At 44.0% G+C, this 20,041-nt stretch overlaps 1 protein-coding gene across 2 annotated transcripts in view; it reads right to left on the bottom strand.

Moving 5' to 3' along the window:
- LOC121530884 (anthrax toxin receptor 1-like) overlaps positions 1-5,995 on the bottom strand; it is a 49,308-nt gene extending 43,313 nt beyond the window's left edge. For both annotated transcript variants that reach the window (XM_041836201.2, XM_041836202.2), the window contains exon 1: positions 5,431-5,995. In XM_041836201.2, coding sequence (XP_041692135.2) covers positions 5,431-5,591 — 161 coding nt within the window. In that variant the 5' untranslated portion in view covers positions 5,592-5,995. The remainder of the gene's footprint in view (positions 1-5,430) is intronic.
- Positions 5,996-20,041: the final 14,046 nt, after the last annotated feature.

The raw sequence follows: 20,041 nt of genomic DNA, 5'->3' as shown, positions 1-20,041 counted from the left end.
ATTGCATCATCTGTGGATCTGTTGGGGCGGTATGCAAATTGGAGTGGGTCTAGGGTTTCTGGGATAATGCTGTTGATGTGAGCCATGACCAGCCTTTCAAAGCACTTCATGGCTACAGACGTCAGTGCTACGTTTTGGTCTTCAATACCATAGTCCCCTCTAAACTCACCACAAAGCTCTCGGCCTTGGGACTTAACTCCTCCCTATGGAACTGGGTCCTAAACTTCCTGACGGGCCACCCCCAGGTGGTGAAGTTAGGTAACATCTCCTCCTCCACACTGACCCTCAACACAGGGGAATAGTTCCAACTCCATCATCAAAATCGCTGATGACACGACAGTCATAGGCATGATTACCAACAACGACGAGACGGCCTACAGAGAGAAGGTAGTCACTCTGACGGCATGGTGCCAGGTAAACAACTCCTCCCTCAACGTCAGCAAAACAAAGGAGCTGATTGTAGACCGTGGAGACGGTCAAAAACGTCAAAGTTCCTCGGCGTACAGATCTCTGAGGAGCTGAAATGGTCAAACCACAAAGACACCGTGATGAAGAAAGCAGGAGGCTGAAGAAATTTGGCCTGTTCCCGAGGGCCCTCACAATGTTGGACAGGAGCACCATCGAGAGCATACTGTTGGGCTGCATCACAGCCTGGTACGGCAACTCCACCACCGCTGACCACAAGGATCTACAGATGACGCACACTGCCTGCCCTCCAGGACACCTACAACACCAAGTGTCGCAGGAAGGCCAAGAAAATCATCAGGGACCTCAGCTACCCAAGCCACAGCCTGTTCTACCCGCTTTCATTACTCAGACGTGGGCAATATAGGAGCATCATAGCAAAAAAAGACTGCCGAATAGTTTCTAACCCCTGCCCCCCCTTACCCCCCAATGGACATTTATCCTTGTTACTCACGCATGGATAAATATCCTTATTTACACACTTTGCCACTTTTAACTGCAACAAGTGTATAGAATTTAAAACTAGTTGTAAATAAATAAATATATATATATATATATATATATATATATATATATATATATAGATCTCTGAGGAGGTACAAAGGTAAACACAGTTCTTGGAAATCTACAGTGCATTCGGAAAGTATTCAGACCCCTTGACTTTTTCCACATTTTGTTACGTTACAGCCTTATTCTAAAATGGTTTAAATTGTGTTTTTTTCCTTCATCAATCTACACACAATACCCCATAATTTGCACACAAAGAAACGAAATGAAAAATGAAATTAAACATTTACATTAGTATTCAGACCCTTTACTCAGTACTTTGTTGAAGTACCTTTGGCAGTGATTACAGCCTTGAGTCTTCTTGGGTATGACACTACAAGCTTGGCACACCTGTATTTGGGGAGTTTCTCCCATTCTTCTTGCAGATCCTCTCAAGCTCTGTAAGGGTGGATGGGGAGCGTCGCTGCACAGCTATTTTCAGGTCTCTCCAGAGATGGTCGATCGGGTTCAAGTCCGGGCTCTGGCTGGGCCACTCAAGGACATTCAGAGACTTGTCCCGCAGCCACCCCTACGTTGTCTTGGCTGTGTGCTTAGGGTCTTTGTCCTGTTGGAAGGTGAACCTTCAACACAGTCTGAGGTCCTGAGCGCTCTGGAGCAGGTTTTCATCAAGGATCTCTCTGTACTTTGCTCCATTCATCTTTCCCCTCGATCCTGACTAGTCTCCCAGTCCCTGCCGCTGAAAAACATACCCACAGCATGATGCTGCCACCACCATGATTAACCATAGGGATGGTGCCAGGTTTCCGCCAGACGTGACGCTTGGCATTCAGGCCAAAGAGTTCAATCTTGGTTTCATCAGACCAGAGAATCTTGTTTCTCTTGTTTGCAAAAAAATCAAAAAACCTGTTTTCGCTTTCTCATTATGGGGTATTGTGTGTAGATTGATGAGGATTTTTAAAAAATGTAATACATTTTAGAATAAGGCTGTAACGTAACAAAATGTGGGAAAAAAACAAGGAGTCTGAATACTGTCCGAATGCACTGTATGTAACTCAAGAAAACAGAGGACAGGTAAACACTGCTGTTGTGATAAGTTTTAAAGAGGCTCCTTCCAAAGTGTGTTGCATTATGGGGATAACATTTTCAGAATTGTCCCAATGCTTGATCAATGCCCCTCTGGGGAAGGAAATACCACATATGTTTTGTAAGATGCTGGTTTTCAAAGATGCTGGAAACAAATATATATATTTTCCCCATTAGGTTATATATTTTTTTGTAGTCAGAATGCCTTCAACATTGTATAAAGTATACATAAATATAGCAATTATGTTATATCAGATTGTTTATTTGATAAGTGTAATAGCCATTGAGAAAACACTTAAAATTTTTTCAATGGCAATAGTAATATTTTGCCAGCATATGGCAAAATAAAAAATAAATGGTTTCATATGGCACCAGGGGGCATGATAATAACAATAACATTCCTGAACATGTTCAAGTATCAGGGCCTGATTACCGAACAGGCATGCAGGGCATGTGCCCCGGGGCCCCCAACCCCCAAAAAAGATGTTGGGGGGCCCCCAGATACAGTGGGGGAAAAAAGTATTTAGTCAGCCACCAATTGTGCAAGTTCTCCCACTTAAAAAGATGAGAGAGGCCTGTAATTTTCATCATAGGTACACGTCAACTATGACAGACAAATTGAGAAAAAAAATCCAGAAAATCACATTGTAGGATTTTTAATGAATTTATTTGCAAATTATGGTGGAAAAAAAGTATTTGGTCACCTACAAACAAGCAAGATTTCTGGCTCTCACAGACCTGTAACTTCTTCTTTAAGAGGCTCCTCTGTCCTCCACTCGTTACCTGTATTAATGGCACCTGTTTGAACTTGTTATCAGTATAAAAGACACCTGTCCACATCCTCAAACAGTCACACTCCAAACTCCACTATGGCCAAGACCAAAGAGCTGTCAAAGGACACCAGAAACAAAATTGTAGATCCTGCAGTGCCAGACGTGTCCCCTGCTTAAGCCAGTACATGTCCAGGCCCGTCTGAAGTGCATTTGGATGATCCAGAAGAGGATTGGGAGAATGTCATATGGTCAGATGAAACCAAAATAGAACTTTTTGGTAAAAACTAAACTCGTCCTGTTTGGAGGACAAAGAATGCTGAGTTGCATCCAAAGAACACCATACCTACTGTGAAACATGGGGGTGGAAACATCATGCTTTGGGGCTGTTTTTCTGCAAAGGGACCAGGATGACTGATCCGTGTAAAGGAAAGAATGAATGGGGCCATGTATCGTGAGATTGAGTGAAAACCTCCTTCCATCAGCAAGGGCATTGAAGATGAAACATGGCTGGGTCTTTCAGCATGACAATTATCCCAAACACACCGCCCGGGCAACGAAGGAGTGGCTTCGTAAGAAGCATTTCAAGGTCCTGGAGTGGCCTAGCCAGTCTCCAGATCTCAAACCCATAGAAAATCTTTGGAGGGAGTTGAAAGTCCGTGTTGCCCAGCGACAGCCCCAAAACATCACTGCTCTAGAGGAGATCTGCATGGAGGAATGGGCCAAAATACCAGCAACAGTGTGTGAAAACCTTGTGAAGACTTACAGAAAACGTTTGACCTGTGTCATTGCCAACAAAGGGTATATAACAAAGTATTGAGAAACTTTTGTTATTGACCAAATACTTATTTTCCACCATAATTTGCAAATAAATTCATTAAAAAAAAAAAAATCCTCATTTTGTCTGTCATAGTTGACGTGTACCTATGATGAAAATTACAGGCCTCTCTCATCTTTTTAAGTGGGAGAACTTGCACAATTGGTGGCTGACTAAATACTTTTCCCCCCACTGTAGCTAAATGTGCAGAATTTCTGAAAATGTGCTTTAAAGCTGCAACATTTTCTCTCAGCCTCATGGTAAAATGTGTTGAATAGCAGGAAATTAGCTTTAAAAATGCAACATTTTCTCTTAGCCTCATGACAAAATGTGTAGAATAGCATTATAAAACTGCACATTTTTCTCTCTGCACCATGGCAAAATGTGTTGAAATGCGGTAAATTAGCTGCTCCCCCTCAGTGTCCCGGGCCCCAAATGCGGTAGTCCGGCCCTGCCAAGTATGACATCATGACAACATTTGAAAATGTTGGGTGCCTTAGAGTGGATCACTTCTGTCAAGCCTTCCAAAGTGTTGTCCAACTTGCGCCTACATGACTACTGCATGAACTTTACAAAAACCACGTGATCAAAGCTCATTAAATTTTGACTGCAGTCGACTGCAAGTTTCTACAGTTGCTCTTTACCAACTCCATCCTGCAGCCATAGATTGCATTGTGGGAGGCTCTATCGTCAACCAATCATTAGGGTGTTTATGTTTGACCCACACAAACGTGACCAAACAGGAACCAACTTTGCCAAGATTCATGTCCACCAGTGGTCACCAACCTTTTCTGAGTCAAGATCACTATCTCAGTCAAAAAGCAAGTTGAGATGTACCGCTCAGATTATTATTTATTTTTTACATTACTTAAAAAATTTAACATTATCCTAATAAAATAATTTGATTTGTGCAGTAGGCCTAATACATTATCACAGCATATTGGCTATATACCTGGCCTGCCAATATTGTTCTTCTCAGACCATATTATATTTCAAAACTCGAGCTTTGATAACAAAATAGATCAGTTGGTGTAGCACTTGTGAGGCACAGCTGAGCATACATTTAAATAATTTGCTGTTTTATTTTACTGGATTGATGGTACCTGCATCTGTCATGGTGCTTTCAAGACACCTGGGAACTCTGAAAAAAAACGAGGTCAAATCATGTGATCTTCAGGTCGGAAAGACGGAGCTCTAGAAAGATGCCAGAATTTCCGACTCCGATGACCATTCAAAATGATTTTTCCCAGTCAGATGTCGGAAGTCTGAGATTTTCGAGTTTCCAGTTGAGCACAGCATTAGTCTCAGCCTCTCACGGTCACATTGTCCTTAAGAAATTTACACGGGTAAGCCTACACGAAACACAGCCCTTATTTTAAGTGTTTCTAAAATCCCCTATCGGAAAAATTATTGGAACCATTTCACTGTTGACCGCTAGGTTTTATGGGTATTATGACTCATACTGTGATACTCTATAGGAACACTTTGCCTACCTGGTGCGCAGGGCTTCTGAATCAAGTACACCTTCTACAAACAGCGCAACACAAAAAAAAAGCGCTAAAAAGGCTTTTCTACAGAAATGTTTGGTGATCAACTAGGAATGCATTGAAGATCGACCGGTTGGTGACCACTGATGTATACTGTGGATATGTACAAATGAATGTGATATTTGAGTCTCGCTCTCACCAACTAATAGTACATTGTACACACAGTTCTGAACTCCCCCAATAGTACATGACAAGCAGCGGAGAGGTAAGGTGGAAAGAGAATGTTGAATGACAAACTCACTTGTCCAGAACGAAGTAGAGGTCAAAGCCCCCGAAGCAGGATGGTCCAGTCTCCCCCCTGTCCTCGTTGTGCCCAGCGTTACCAGCTATCAGCACCACAAGCACACTCACAACACCAAGCAGCACTAGTAACCAGGAGCCTCTGCACCCATATAAAGACATTATTCCAGATTGGAGGAGCCTATTTCACGTAATAGGAAGACTAAAACCACCTTGGAAAACAAGTGGAGAAAAACCTTTCCTTAGTACAAAAACAACTGTTCCTTATTTATGTATCTTCATCCAGTATTCTTCAGACTTGAAAATAAGTTATCTGAAAGGGTTCAGTCGCTGCAGTGGAAGGCAGAGAATGCACTGATGTTATGAATTCAGTCTGTCTCAATTGAGTCAGGAGGCTCTAATCACTGGGTAAGAGACAAGCAAGCCCAGGAAACACACACATGCACTGAGCCCCACAGCAGCAAACTCCTCTTGTCTTCCTTAGTTGCTATTTTCTTACTGTTGGGAAGTAGGACGAAGTAAGTGCATTCCAGGCAGCTCCACAGAAAACGATGTAATTGTGTCTGACTTAGTCCTTTTCCAAAACTCTCTGACTTTCTTTTCCTTTTTTTCACATGGTTGAAGAGGGAATTAAAACAAGAGGTGAGAAAGACAAACTCCACTTCTACTGCCATCTAGTGGTTACAATCGGTGGTGACAAGGTTCCAAATCAGGAGCTCATCTGGGGCCTCTTATCAACCATGCATACATTTGTCACTAAATTCTGGCATATGTGGAGATTCTAGTATTTGCGTGCGCATCAAATTATTGGGATTTATCAAACTGTCGTAACATATACGCATATTTTCATTGATAAATCAGAGCCATACTATATTTGTGCGCTTGTGAACGAGCGTTACAATTACAGCCCCGCCTGCAAAACGCCCTCCATTATCCCTTTATGGTAACAAAAACGCCCTCATTTGCTGTATGATTTGGAGATGTTGGAACTGGGCCTTGACAGTTTCTAAAGCCAGTGGCAAATTTGATCACATTTATTTAAATCTAATTTTAATATTTTGCTGTAACTTTTTTCAAAATAAAATGCATGCAGCAAGTGCTAAATGGCCGCGCATTCTGCTAGTTTGATTGTCTATTCGAACTAAACGGAAATACTACAGCACACTTCTATGGAAAATACAAATTCAATATATTGTTTATCAGTAGATGATTGTGTTTCTATCTCATACCTTGGTATAGGCTCTGAATTTAAATAGGCTCCTACCGCACAGCAATACTGTAGCCTACCCATACTGTCAAATATTTTAAATAGGCTACCGGATCTATACTTTTGAGCATGATAGGCTATTAAATGAGCGATGGATAAATGGTAGCCTAATAGTTTTTGTGTAGCGGGAATAAACCAGTCTTGTCAGAAAATGAGAGACATGTCTGAAAAGACTGCGCACCTATAAAAATATTGACATGTACAGTATATTTATACAAAAAAATCACAGCAGTTGTGATGGAAACAGGAAGTTTCGGTACCATTTTATAAACGCAGACATATCATTTGTTCATTGGACATGGTGGGATCTTTTTCTGTCTGTAAAATGTATTATGCGAGAAATGGCGGTGGAAACGCCTTTATGTGCAAATATTGATATAATAACCATCATATGGAAGTAAACTTGGAGTCGCGCCTCCCACTACAACTCGGGAAACCATGCAGTTTATGAGGCTACAGATTCAATAAATTATGATGAACTTCACAGGGTGGTGAAAGTGCAAGGTGATGAGCTTGATGCTCCTTTCCAATAAATATCTAGGGTCTTATTCTGGTACATGATGATCGATGCTTGACTGCCATTTGACAAATATTCTTGCTCTTATCCATAATAATCTCATCATGTAGACTAGCCTACCCCCACAGCCTACTGTATCTGCGAGCTGTTGGAGTGCACATGCCAATACCAGAGTAGGCACATTTGCTATTTAACACAACAGTTTCTGTGACAAAACTACACTATATATACAAAAGTATGTGGACACCGATTCAAATGAGTTGATTCGCCTATTTCAGCCACACCCGTTGCTGACAGGTGTATAAAATCGAGCACACAGCCATGCAATCTCCATAGACAAACATTGGCAGTAGAATGGCCTTACTGAAGAATTCAGTGACTTTCAACGTGGCACCGTCATAGGATGCTACCTTACCAACAAGTCAGTTCTTAAAATGTCTGCCCTTCTAGAGCTGCCCCGGTCAACTGTAAGTGCTGTTATTGTGAAGTAGAAACACCTAGGAGCAACAACAGCTCAGCTGTGAAGTGGTAGGCCACACAAGCTCACAGAACGGGACCGCCTAGCATGTAAAAATCATCTGTCCTCGGTTGCAACACTCACCACCGAGTTCCAAACTGTCTCTGGAAGCAACGTCAGCATAATAACTGTTTGTCGGGAGCTTCATGAAATGGGTTTCCATGGCCGAGCAGCTCCACACAAGCCTAAGATCACCATGCGCAATGCCAAGCGTCGGCTGGAGTGGTGTAAAGCTCGCCAACTCCATATTAATGCCCATGATTTTGGAATGAGATGTTCGACGAGCAGGTGTCCACATACTTTTGGTTATGTAGTGTATCTGTAGAGTTGAAAATGCGATGGAAACACAATGAACTAAAGATTTTTATTCGGTACATGAAAACATGTACTACGTCATCACGCATTGATTTTTACCTGCAACAAATCCATTTGGTGGAAACCCACCACTGGTGGCAAGATCTGCATATTTTCTTTATGAGGATTCTAGAATATTCGCATGAAAATCTGTCTCCAATTGGATGGAAACCTAGCTATTGTCTAGTATGTCTACTCCAAAATGTTTTTAACTACAGTGGTAGCCTACAAACTTCAAAGCAAAATATCAACTATCTGTTCATCTGTTAAATTCTACTGCATATTATAAACCGCGCTCCCTTTGGGATGTATAGATCACAATAGGTTACTTGAAATAATAGCCTGTCTAATAAGCCTAATTAAATTAAAGACTCTCATAGTAATTTGTTGTAGGCTAAAGCTTCTTCTGGAATATGAACCCATCATGGCCAGAACATGTGGTGAGGAATTTATTCTGCAATGGTTATGAAAATATGTATTATGTAGGCCTATTATGTTTATAAATTTTATATTGTTTACTTGAGACATGAAAAAATTTAAATGGAAAAGGTTAACCTTCTGTTCTACGTTACACTGAACTCCGGCCCGGATCGTATAGAGCAATACTACTGTAAAGTGGGTCCAATTAAATGAGAGATGCGACATTGTAGGCCTATAGGCTACTTTGCGAGTATGAACCATCACCGTCAGAAAATGTGAGCAATTTATTCTGCAATGATCATGGAAATGAAATAGGAAATAGATGCCTATTTCTAACTATTTTACCAGCTTTTCACCAGCTAGGTTTCCATCCAATTGGCAACAGATTTTCATGTGAATATTTTGAAATCCACATAAATAAAGTATGCACATTTTCCCACCAGAGATGTGTTTCCATCAAATTGACTTGTTGCGGATAAAAGTGTGTGATGACATAGTGCAAATTCCCATTACAGGGTGTGTGATGACATAGTGCAAATTCCCATGTACAGGGTTTCCCAAAGTGTTTTTTTTTTTTTATAAGCGTGTCATCATATACCCAATCTGCACAAAATACTAGGCTACTTGCCTGCTTGCAATGCAATACTTTAACCACTCATGGTCTAAAGTTTGCAGGAAGCTAAGCACATTGACACATCAAATTCCATTTTTATCAGGGGCACAACTTTTAGAAGTTTTTAGAAGTGGGGGGGACATAACTTTTTGATTTTTTTTTATCCAGTTGGATAAACACTCCAAACAGCCTACCCGACCGCTCTGAGAAGTCTGCATGGTCCTAAAGCACACCGTTGCCTCGTTTTGTATCACATTCCAATGATAAAACTGGGGGGGGGGTTTCAGCCAACTTTTGCTGAAAACTGGCACATGCATGTTTTGGGGTATATTTTGGACATATGCAACATTTATAAATGAGGCCACTGGACTTCAAACCTGTTACATTCAGTTCCTTCTACACTGAACAAAAATATAAACGCATCATGTAAAGTGTTAGTTTCATGTTTCATGAGACCCCAGAAATAAAAGATCCCAGAAATGTTCGATACTCACAAAAAGCTTATTTCTCTCAACTTTTGTGCACACATTTGTTTACATCCCTGTTAGTGAGCATTTCTCCTTTGCCAAAATAATCCATCCACCTGACAGGTGTGGCACATCAAGAAGCTGATTAAACAGAATGATCATTACACAGGTGCACCTTATGCTGGGGACAATAAAAGACAACACAATGCCACAGTTGTCTCAAGTCTTGACGGAGCATGAAATTGGCATGCTGACCGCAGGAATGTCCACCAGAGCTGTTGCCAGAGAATTTAATGATCATTTTAGAGAATTTGGAAGTACGTCCAATCGGCCTCACAACCGCAGACCACGTGTAACCACGGCAGCCCAGGACCTCCACATCTGAGACCAGCCACCCGGACAGCTGATGAAACTGTGGGTTTGCACAACCAAAGAATTTCTGCACAAACTGTCAGAAACCGTCTCAGGGAAGCTCATCTGCGTGCTCGTCGTCCTAACCAGGGTCTTGACCTGACTGCCGTTCAGTGTTGTAACTGATTTCAGTGGGCAAATGCTCACCTTCGATGGCCACTGGCACGCTGGAGAAGTGTGCTCTTCACGGATTAATCCCTGTTTCAACTGTACCGGGCAGATGACAGACAGCGTGTTTGGCGTCGTGTGGGCGAGCGGTTCGCTGATGTCAATGGTGGTGGTGGGGTTATGGTATGGGCAGGCATGAGCTATAGACAACAAACACAATTGTATTTTATCGATGGCAATTTGAATGCACAGAGATACTGTGATGAGATCCTGAGGTCCATTGTCGTGCCATTCAGCTGTCGCCATCACCTCATATTTCAGCATGATAATGCACCGTCCCACGTCGCAAGGATCTGTACACAATTCCTGGATGCTGAAAATGTCCCAGTTCTTCCATGGCCGGCATACTCATCTGAAGATGCAGGCCATACTCATTGAGCATGTTTGGGATGCTCTGGATCGACGTGTACGACAGCGTGTTCCAGTTCCCTCCAATATCCAGCAACTTCGCACAGCCATTGAAGTGGAGTGGGACAACATTCCACAGGCCACAATCAACAGCCTGATCAACTCTATGCGAAGGAGATGTGTCGCGTACATGAGGCAAATGGTGGTCACACCAGATACTGACTGGTTTTCTGATCCACGCCCCTACTTTTTTTTAAAGGTATCTGTGACCAACAGATGCATATCTGTTTTCCCAGTCATGTGAAATACATAAATTAGGGCCTAATTTATTTATTTCAATTGACTGATTTCCTTATATGAACTGTAACTCAGTAAAATCTTTGAAATTCTTGCATGTTGCGTTTATATTTTTGTTCAGTGTAATTAGCTAAAATGCTCCTTTGGAATGCTAGACGTTCAAGTTATACTTTCATTTTTGCCTTAAGTAACCTTCTGTCTCATGTAACCATACCAATCATAACATATAATACTAATTTCAGTGGCCAGGATTTACGTTCACCATGTTACGTCTACTCTACGAGACCAGGCTGGCACAGTGCAACCTGCAAATATCCCTTAGTATACACTGAGTGTACAAAACATTAAGAACACCTACCTAATATTGAGTTGCACCCCCCTCTGAACAGCCTCAATTTGTTGGGGCATGGACTCTACAAGGTGTCGAAAGCGTTCCACAGGGATGCTGGCCCATGTTGACTCCAATACTTCCCACAGTTGTGTCAAGTTGGCTGGATGTCCTTTGGGTAGTGGGCCATTCTTGATACACAGGAAACGGTTGAGCGTGACAAATCCCTGCAGCGTTGCAGTTCTTGACACAACCTGGTGCGCCTGGCACCTATTACCATACCTTGTTCAAAGGCACTTAAATATTTATCCAGAGTGACTTACAGGAGCAATTAGAACCAGCGACCTTTCGGTTACTGGCACAACGCTCTTAACCACAAAGCTACCTGCCCCCCATGCCAGCTGCTCATTCTCTGGTTTGTGGGGTGTCCGGCTGGCACACTGCTGCAGTTTGGGTGGCTCATGAGGAATGTCCAGGCACACAGGAGGTTCAGTGAGGGCACACTGCTTCTTCTCTTCTCCCTCGACTGGCTGAAGCACAGATCTGGTGGTGCCTGAGTCGAGGCCCTTGGTACCAGCAGAGTAGTGGTGGTTCTGCCCGTTGTCAAGGATGAGGCCCTTAGCGCTGGCAGCATGGTGGATTTTCTGCCCAGTGTTGTGGACGGAGACCTCTGAGCAGGCAGCAGGGTGGTGGCCCTGCCCAGTGTCAGGGACCATGGTGCCAGCAGAGGTGTGGTGGCTCTGCCCGGTGTTGAGGGCGGTGTGGGGTTCTATTTTCTCATAACTGGATGGGATGACTAACTTAGAAAGAATGCATTAATGATTAAAGCATAAAAGGTCTGTACTGTACTGATATGAATTGTTTCACATAACAGGCTGTGATTCATGTGAGGAACGTTAGGGGCTAGGATGAGATAAAACTTGTATTTCTTATAGATAAGACTTGTATTTCTCACAGATACGAACACTGCCTCTTTGTTGTCTGTGAACCGTCCTTGAACGTAGTACAGTGGAATGGTGTCTTTTGGGTGCTAACTCCACAGGTTATTATGATAGCAATTTATGCCTGGGAACGGTGGAGCGCATTGTGGGGTTCTATTTTCTCATAACTGGATGGGATGACTAACTTAGAAAGAATGCATTAATGATTAAAGCATAAAAGGTCTGTACTGTACTGATATGAATTGTTTCACATAACAGGCTGTGATTCATGTGAGGAACGTTAGGGGCTAGGATGAGATAAAACTTGTATTTCTTATAGATAAGACTTGTATTTCTCACAGATACGAACACTGCCTCTTTGTTGTCTGTGAACCATCCTTGAACGTAGTACAGTGGAATGGTGTCTTTTGGGTGCTAACTCCACAGGTTATTATGATAGCAACTTATGCCTGGGAACGGTGGAGCGCCAAGGGGTTGGGACCAGCCCGTGCGCCAACGGATTGGCTGAGTAAGTCTAAACCACGCTCAGTCTCTACTCTGATTGGCCAGCAGAGAGTGGGAACTATCTCTGTCAGAGTATTTGAAGAAGAACCTGTAACAATGGATTAGTTCTTTGTCTGCCCTGCGTGGTATTTCAGTGAGCCCGTATACGAACCAACATACTTATCATACATACATTTTGCATATAATACATTTAGCTTGGATTGAATATCTCTTGATTATGTTTTCTCTTATTCCAATACCAGATTTGAATTACGCAATTTCTAACAGCGGAGACCTTGGAGCTGGCAGCAGGGTGATGGCCCTGCCCTGCGTCCAGACCCTCGGTGAAAGCAGAGCGCATCGCCATTGTCGGAGAACTCACCATCGCAGTGCTCCCGTTGCTGGACTGGTCACCGAGGCTGGGGTCACCGTCACTGGGGTGTTCACCGTCTTTGGGGGGCTCACCGTCGCTCGGGTGTTCACCGATGCTGGGTGGCTCCACCTTCACTGGGGACACCGTTGCTGGGGGCAGCACTGGCACTTCTCTCCTCCCCCTCTCCTCCGGCTTTGCTGATGGGACTGGGTAACTGCTTGAAGACCAGGGCTGCACACTTATCCTCTCCTTTTGGACCCAACTCATTTCCATCAGGTCCCATATCCTGTCAATCTTCTCCTCCAGGTATGCTGGAAGCCAAGCAGGGACTCGCTCAACTTTAGATACTGTGACGTCACGAGAGGCTACACAGCTTTCAGCGGGATTGCTCAAGTAGTGCAAGGAGACAAGGTTCAAACAAAACAAGGATTTTATTATAGGTCTTGGGAAATTAACGAAAATATAACAAAATTCTGTTCTCTTGTGGCTCTTTAAGGGTTAACAGTTCAGGGATGTCTCTTCCACATCCAGAATCATAATTCTCACTCGCTCAGATAACTTTTCCCCAGCCTTACTGTAGTCCACGTTGCAGCTAGTGGCCAACCCAGCAAAAAGTCCTTCCAAATGTCTCTCACGTATTTCCACAGGTGCATATATCCAAAGGTGAGTATTTCCCAAAGGTAAGTATCTCCAAATCCTTATATTCCTCATGGAAGTGGACGTGCAGCACTCTTGTCCTCCAGAGAGCCCAGGTTGGAGACTGTGTCTCTTCACCCCCCCCACACTCCCTCAGTGTGTCTCTTCCCTTCCCAAACCTTCAGCTCATCAGCTCCTCATTTGTTTCAGCTGCGTGGGAAGATTGGCCATAGAGGGGTGGAGTTCCCGACCATACCAGCAGATGGAGCCATAGCTGTCTGGGTTTGCAGCCACCTCAGGGGGATGTAACGTCCCTCCAGGACACAGCCTCTCGTGACATCACACATCCCCCTCCTCGGGACCGACGTCCTCGTCGGGGTAAAGGCAGCGAAGAAGGCATCACGCCGGGAGAGGGCGTCCGCATTGCCGTGGTGCTTGCCAGCCTGCTCTCTCTTCAACTCCTCCACCTCTAGGACCAGGGACTCAGCCTCCTGTTGTCTCTCCTTGAGTTTCTTACTGAACGCATCAGCCTTGGTTTTAGCAGAGTTTAGCTTCTGTTGAGCAGCTTTCAGTTCCTTCTCTCTCTCTGCCTCCGCATTCTTCATCTTGTTCTCCAACACCTTGTACTTCTCCTCTGCCTTCTTCTGGACCTCCTTACTACTGCGCAGGGTCTCCTCACACTCCTCGATGGTCCTGCGCAGCCTCTCCAGCTCCTCCTGTTGCTTATGGAAGGAGCTCTGTTGGAGTTTAGCCTGGAGGATATCTAACTCTTCTGTCTTCATGTCTAACTGTTGCTTTAACAAACGATACCTCTCAGCGGTCCCCTTCAGACCAGACAGTTCTTTGTCCAGATTCTGTAGCTCCGTCTCTGTGTCGGTCTGGGCACCTGCCATCCCTATCAGAGCCCGGGCGGGAGTGAGTAATTCGGAGGATTGCACCGGAGCCTTCCCAGGATGAGTCTTGCCTCTCCGTTTCCGAGGTACTCGGGTTATCCTCTCCTGAGACTCTCTCCAGAGTGGGTAAAAGGCTGGGCAGTCTCGTCCAATTAGGACAGGGACGGGGAGGGAATCAACCACCCCCGCCGTCGTGTGTATGGTTCCCCGTGTGCTGGTCATTGTAAGTTCAGTAATGGGGTATTCTCTGGTGTCCCCATGGACACAGGAAACTGGGAGGACTTTCCCCGGGGTCAGACACGTTGGGCCCACCAAATCCTTATGCACCAGGGTGGCCCGGCTACCAGAATCCAGTAAGGCCTCCACATCATGGTGATTCACAGTTACCGGGCAGGTGGGGGGTCGATCTGGGCCGCCATCTACGACTCCCAAGAGCGAGGCAAAACGGTGTGTGGGTGCTGAGTTGGAGGACTCCGCAGTGGGCATAGGTTCATCGGCTGGTTTCCCACACTGCCAGGAGATATGTCCCATCTCCCCACACCGGTAACACTGTCGAGTTTCCCCCTCCTGGTGTACTCTTCTTGGACCCGCCTGGTTTCTGGCTCCCCCTGGAGCCGGGATAAGTCCTGACGTGGCTGGGTTCGAGACCTTGGGGTCCTTTGGACGGGTTCTTCCCATTTGTGGTGGGGCCGCCCTCCTGGGGTCTTTTCGGGAAGCATTCAGCATCTCCGCTGTGGCCTGGTACTTTTCCACAGCTTCCACGGTCAGATCAGCCGTGGTCAAGGCCTGTTGACTGATGAACCGTTTTGCCTCATAAGGCAGGGCGCGTAGGTAACGATCCACCACAACGGCCTCCACCACCGCCGCTGCTGTATTCCTCTGCGGATCCAGCCATTTCCTTGCGATTCGGACAAGTTCATGCATCTGCGCCCGAGGAGGTTGGTCTGGTTGGAAGGTCCAGCCGTGAAAGCGCTGGGCCATACCAAACTTTGTGAGTCCATATCTGCTGAGGATCTCAGACTTCAGGGCATCATAGTCAGTAACCTGGTCAGGGCCCAGGTCCCGGACAGCATTCAGCGATTCCCCGGTTAGAAAGGGGGCTAACAGACCAACCCACTGTTGCTTGGGCCAGGCTTCCCTAGTGGCCGTGGCCTCAAATGCATGCAGGTATGCCTCAATGTCATCGGTAGCTCCCATCTTAGATATAAAGTCACTTGCCTTTATTGGGCGGGTATTTTGGACAACCCTCTGTCTCTGCAACTGCAATTCCTCTGCCTTCAGAAGGTTGGCTTTCTTTTGCTCCTCCAAGAGAGCCACGTTTGCTTGCATCTGGGCTTGCTGGCCAGCAACAAGGGCTTTCAATATGTCCTCCATTTCAGTCGGCGGGGAGCCTACGGCCAACTTGGAAAACTGGGTGATCAAACCTTCGGTATCCTCCTCTGACATGCACTATTAACGCTTGAGCGTGCCCGTATTCTCCACCATCTGTGACGTCACGAGAGGCTACACAGCTTTCAGCGGGATTGCTCAAGTAGTGCAAGGAGACAAGGTTCAAACAAAACAAGGATTTTATTATAGGTCTTGGGAAATTAACGAAAATATAACAAAATTCTGTTCTCTTGTGGCTCTTTAAGGGTTAACAGTTCAGGGATGTCTCTTCCACATCCAGAATCATAATTCTCACTCGCTCAGATAACTTTTCCCCAGCCTTACTGTAGTCCACGTTGCAGCTAGTGGCCAACCCAGCAAAAAGTCCTTCCAAATGTCTCTCACGTATTTCCACAGGTGCATATATCCAAAGGTGAGTATTTCCCAAAGGTAAGTATCTCCAAATCCTTATATTCCTCATGGAAGTGGACGTGCAGCACTCTTGTCCTCCAGAGAGCCCAGGTTGGAGACTGTGTCTCTTCACCCCCACCACACTCCCTCAGTGTGTCTCTTCCCTTCCCAAACCTTCAGCTCATCAGCTCCTCATTTGTTTCAGCTGCGTGGGAAGATTGGCCATAGAGGGGTGGAGTTCCCGACCATACCAGCAGATGGAGCCATAGCTGTCTGGGTTTGCAGCCACCTCAGGGGGATGTAACGTCCCTCCAGGACACAGCCTCTCGTGACATCACAATACCATTAAAAAATCCAGTTGAGGAAAAAATAAAATGTTGCACAAAAATGCAAAATAGCCCTGGCTGTGCCTCTGTAGCGCAGGGTCTTGTTCTCACTGCGCTAGCTGCCTTGGGTTGCCATAGCAATGAGTTCAAGGCATGAGTAGCCACTGTGGAAGAAGGGGAGACCCCTAGCTAACTAGCTAGCAACTGAATCTAGCTAACAAGCATGCCAGCTAGCTAGCAATGTCATGATCAGTGAGAACGTCCAAAAACACACAAAAACGTCTGAAAGTTCACAGAAATGATTGATTGGCTCACAAAAAGAACACAAAAAATCAAATACAATTCTGACACCAGTGTGATGTTTATGATTTGATGGTCTTGTCCTCTTCAGCCTTCAGATGACTGTTAGCTAGCTAACTGAACTAAGTTACTGTACTGCAACATTAGCTGGCTATAAACTGTACTGTTGTAGCTCCACAGATCTTCTCTCTTCAGGATGTTTATTGTAGATAAGTTATAACACTTTAGTTACTGTATAGCTCCAGTTCAGATCACGCATAGGTGTCTATATCAGGGCCATATAACAGAACTGAGGAACCAACACTAAACATAACTTACAACATCATGACAATTGGAACATACAGCTGTCAATCATGTAGGGATCAAAGTAGTCGGGACATACTACTTCTGTGGCACAACAATATTTTCCATAACCAAAAATATTGTATTTTCAGCTGTTTCAAGCAGGTGTACAAAACCTAAAGTAAAAGACTCAAGAACTTAAGAATGGGAAGAACATAAATAGCACACATAGAACAGATATACAGCTTCTTCGACTTGTTTTCAATGAGAATGACAGATCTATAACTCATATTTCTATATAATTTAGTGGGGTTGCCCAAACATTTACATATTGCAGCTTTAAAACAGCAACATTTTCTCTCAGCCTCATGGCAAAATGTGTAGAATAGCACGAGATTGGGGCTCCATAACATCCACCGTCCTTAGGAAATAGGAATCCAGAAGAAGAAGAAGAAGAAGAAGAAGAAGGCCTACCTAAGGAGCTGAGAGACGCTGATGTCTCGATAAGGAGACGTATACTTGGATGGCGGAGGAGGAATGGAAGGAAAAAGAGAGGCAGAGGAGGTCTAAGAGAGAGAGGGAGGAAGATTGTGAGCTTGAATCGGGAAAAATGGCGGGAGATGGTTTGGTAAAGAAGAATGGTAGGAAATGTAAGCAAAGTGAGCTGAAAACAGGAGGAGAAATGGAAGTGAATGAGGGTGAAGTATCGGAGGTGGTAGGTATGGTGAAGTACTCGGAGCCAGAGGCTTGCACAGAGGGTCAGGATAAAGACGAGTCTGTGACAGTAGGAGTGACGTTTTTGGAAAAAGTGGACCCTTGCCTTTTGGCTGATCCATTTGTGGTTTCAAGATGGGTGAAAAAAGCATTGGGTATAGTGGAATCGGTGAGGGTAACCAGAAGTGGTCTAGTGATAATTGTTTGTGTTTCTGTTGGGCAGAGGGAGAAGGCGCTCAGAGTTAAACAAATGGGGGAAAGAATTGTGAATGGTTTCGCTCTCAAGAAAAGGGCGCCATTGAAAGGAGTGATTTCTGGGGTAGCAGTAAATGTAAAAGTGGACCAACTGAATGGGAAGATTCCCGGTGTTTGTGATGCTCATCGTTTGGTGCGAATCAAACAGGGTGGCGAGAGTGGGGAAACAGAAGAGTCATTGTCTGTTCTTTTCAGTTTTGAAGGTGAGTTTTGCCTGACAAAGTGAAGTTAGGATATATAAATTATCCTGTTCGAGCTTATGTGCCGAATAAATTACGAAGTTACAGGTGTCAAATTTAAGGGCACGTGGCAGCAGAATGTAAGAGGGGGGTTCCAAGGTGTAGTCCCGTGTAGCTCAGTTGCAACGCCAGGGTTGTGAGTTCGTTTCCCACGGGGGACTAGTATGAAAAAAAAAGTATGCACTCACTAACTGTAAATCGCTCTGGATAAGAGCGTCTGCTAAATGACTAAAATGTAAAATGTGTGAGAAGTGTGCAGAAGGGCATGAAACAAAGGAATGTGTAGCATTGGGGAAAGTAGTGGTATGTGCTAATTGTAGGGGTGGCCATGGGGCTGGGGGTCAAAAATGTCCCGTGCGAGAGAGTAGTGAAGAAGTTGTCATATGCTGAGGCAGTGAAGAAAGTAGAATAAGAGAGGTCATTTCTGACCCCCAGCCAGGGGGTGGGGTGGTGAGAGTAGTAGATAATGGTTTGTACCAGTACAGAGGGATAGGCCAACAAGTGATATAGGTTTCAGTAAGATTGTGTTTATAGCAATGGTTATTAATTGTACTGCAGGGATGGAACGTAAATCGAAGAAAATTGAGGTTGTGGTGCAGTGGCGGTTCTAGACACATTTTACTAGGGGGGCCAAGGAGGGGCCAGTGTTTAATCAGGGGGGCACACATAAAAAAACTGGCAACACATGATATTCAAAGATTATAAACTTTATTTTACTTTAAAATCATATGACATTTATTATAACACGTATTTTGTACAAGAGTGCAGATGCAAGAGAGATAGTGCCATAAAAATGAAAAAATAAATAAATAAATAAAAATTAAAAAGTACAGGGTACAAATACAGGGTTCATATTCAATGTGAACAAAACTCCAGGATACAACAAAGGGTACAACAATGTGCCATTTCCTATTTATGGAAGCCCCACTACTGTGGACAGTTGATTCCACATTTTGTTTTAAGAAAGAAAACTTTCTGAGTGATTTATAAACAAAACACACTACCCTGTATCCATTTAGGTAAAATAAACCAAATCAGAAAAGAAATTCAATTCAAAGAGGCTTTAATAGCATGACCATATTGACATACAGTATTGCTAAAGCACATAAACAGGGAAACGTGTTACACATTAACATCCAGTAGTCCAATAGGATGCAGACAATAAACATTAAGTTAACATTCGTTTAAAAGCAACAATCATGTCAACACAATGTAGCAATATGAACAACACTGATGGATATCAGCAACAACATGAAAACAAGAATATTACAGGTGTCTGTGTGTGTGTGTGTGTGTCTGTGTCTTTGTGTACTTCACTGTCAGTTGATGAGCAGGTGTACAAAAAAAGGCTTTACAACATATATGGGCAAGTCCATTTAGGACAGCACATTTCCACCATAGTTCACATTAGGAAAAAATGACAGCATGAATGCTCACTAAACAAACATATACTACATATACCTTTTTATACACATTTTTTTTCAGTAATTTTTTAAGAGTGAAAGGGAAGTAAGCAATCGCTCATCATAGGATCATACATATTTCAGTTACAATATTAGTAACAATATTAGTGTTAGTTAGATCATCATGTCAAAGCTGGACCTGCAAAGTCTGAACGACACAAGTGTGCAATGATTGGAGTGATTTTGTTTCTTTTTTTCTTGCTTTGCTTGTTTTCAAAAGG

The sequence above is a fragment of the Coregonus clupeaformis genome, chromosome 18 (assembly GCF_020615455.1).
Source record: "Coregonus clupeaformis isolate EN_2021a chromosome 18, ASM2061545v1, whole genome shotgun sequence".
NCBI classification, from domain to species: Eukaryota; Metazoa; Chordata; class Actinopteri; order Salmoniformes; family Salmonidae; genus Coregonus; species Coregonus clupeaformis.
This window is presented reverse-complemented; position numbering and strand designations above follow the sequence as displayed.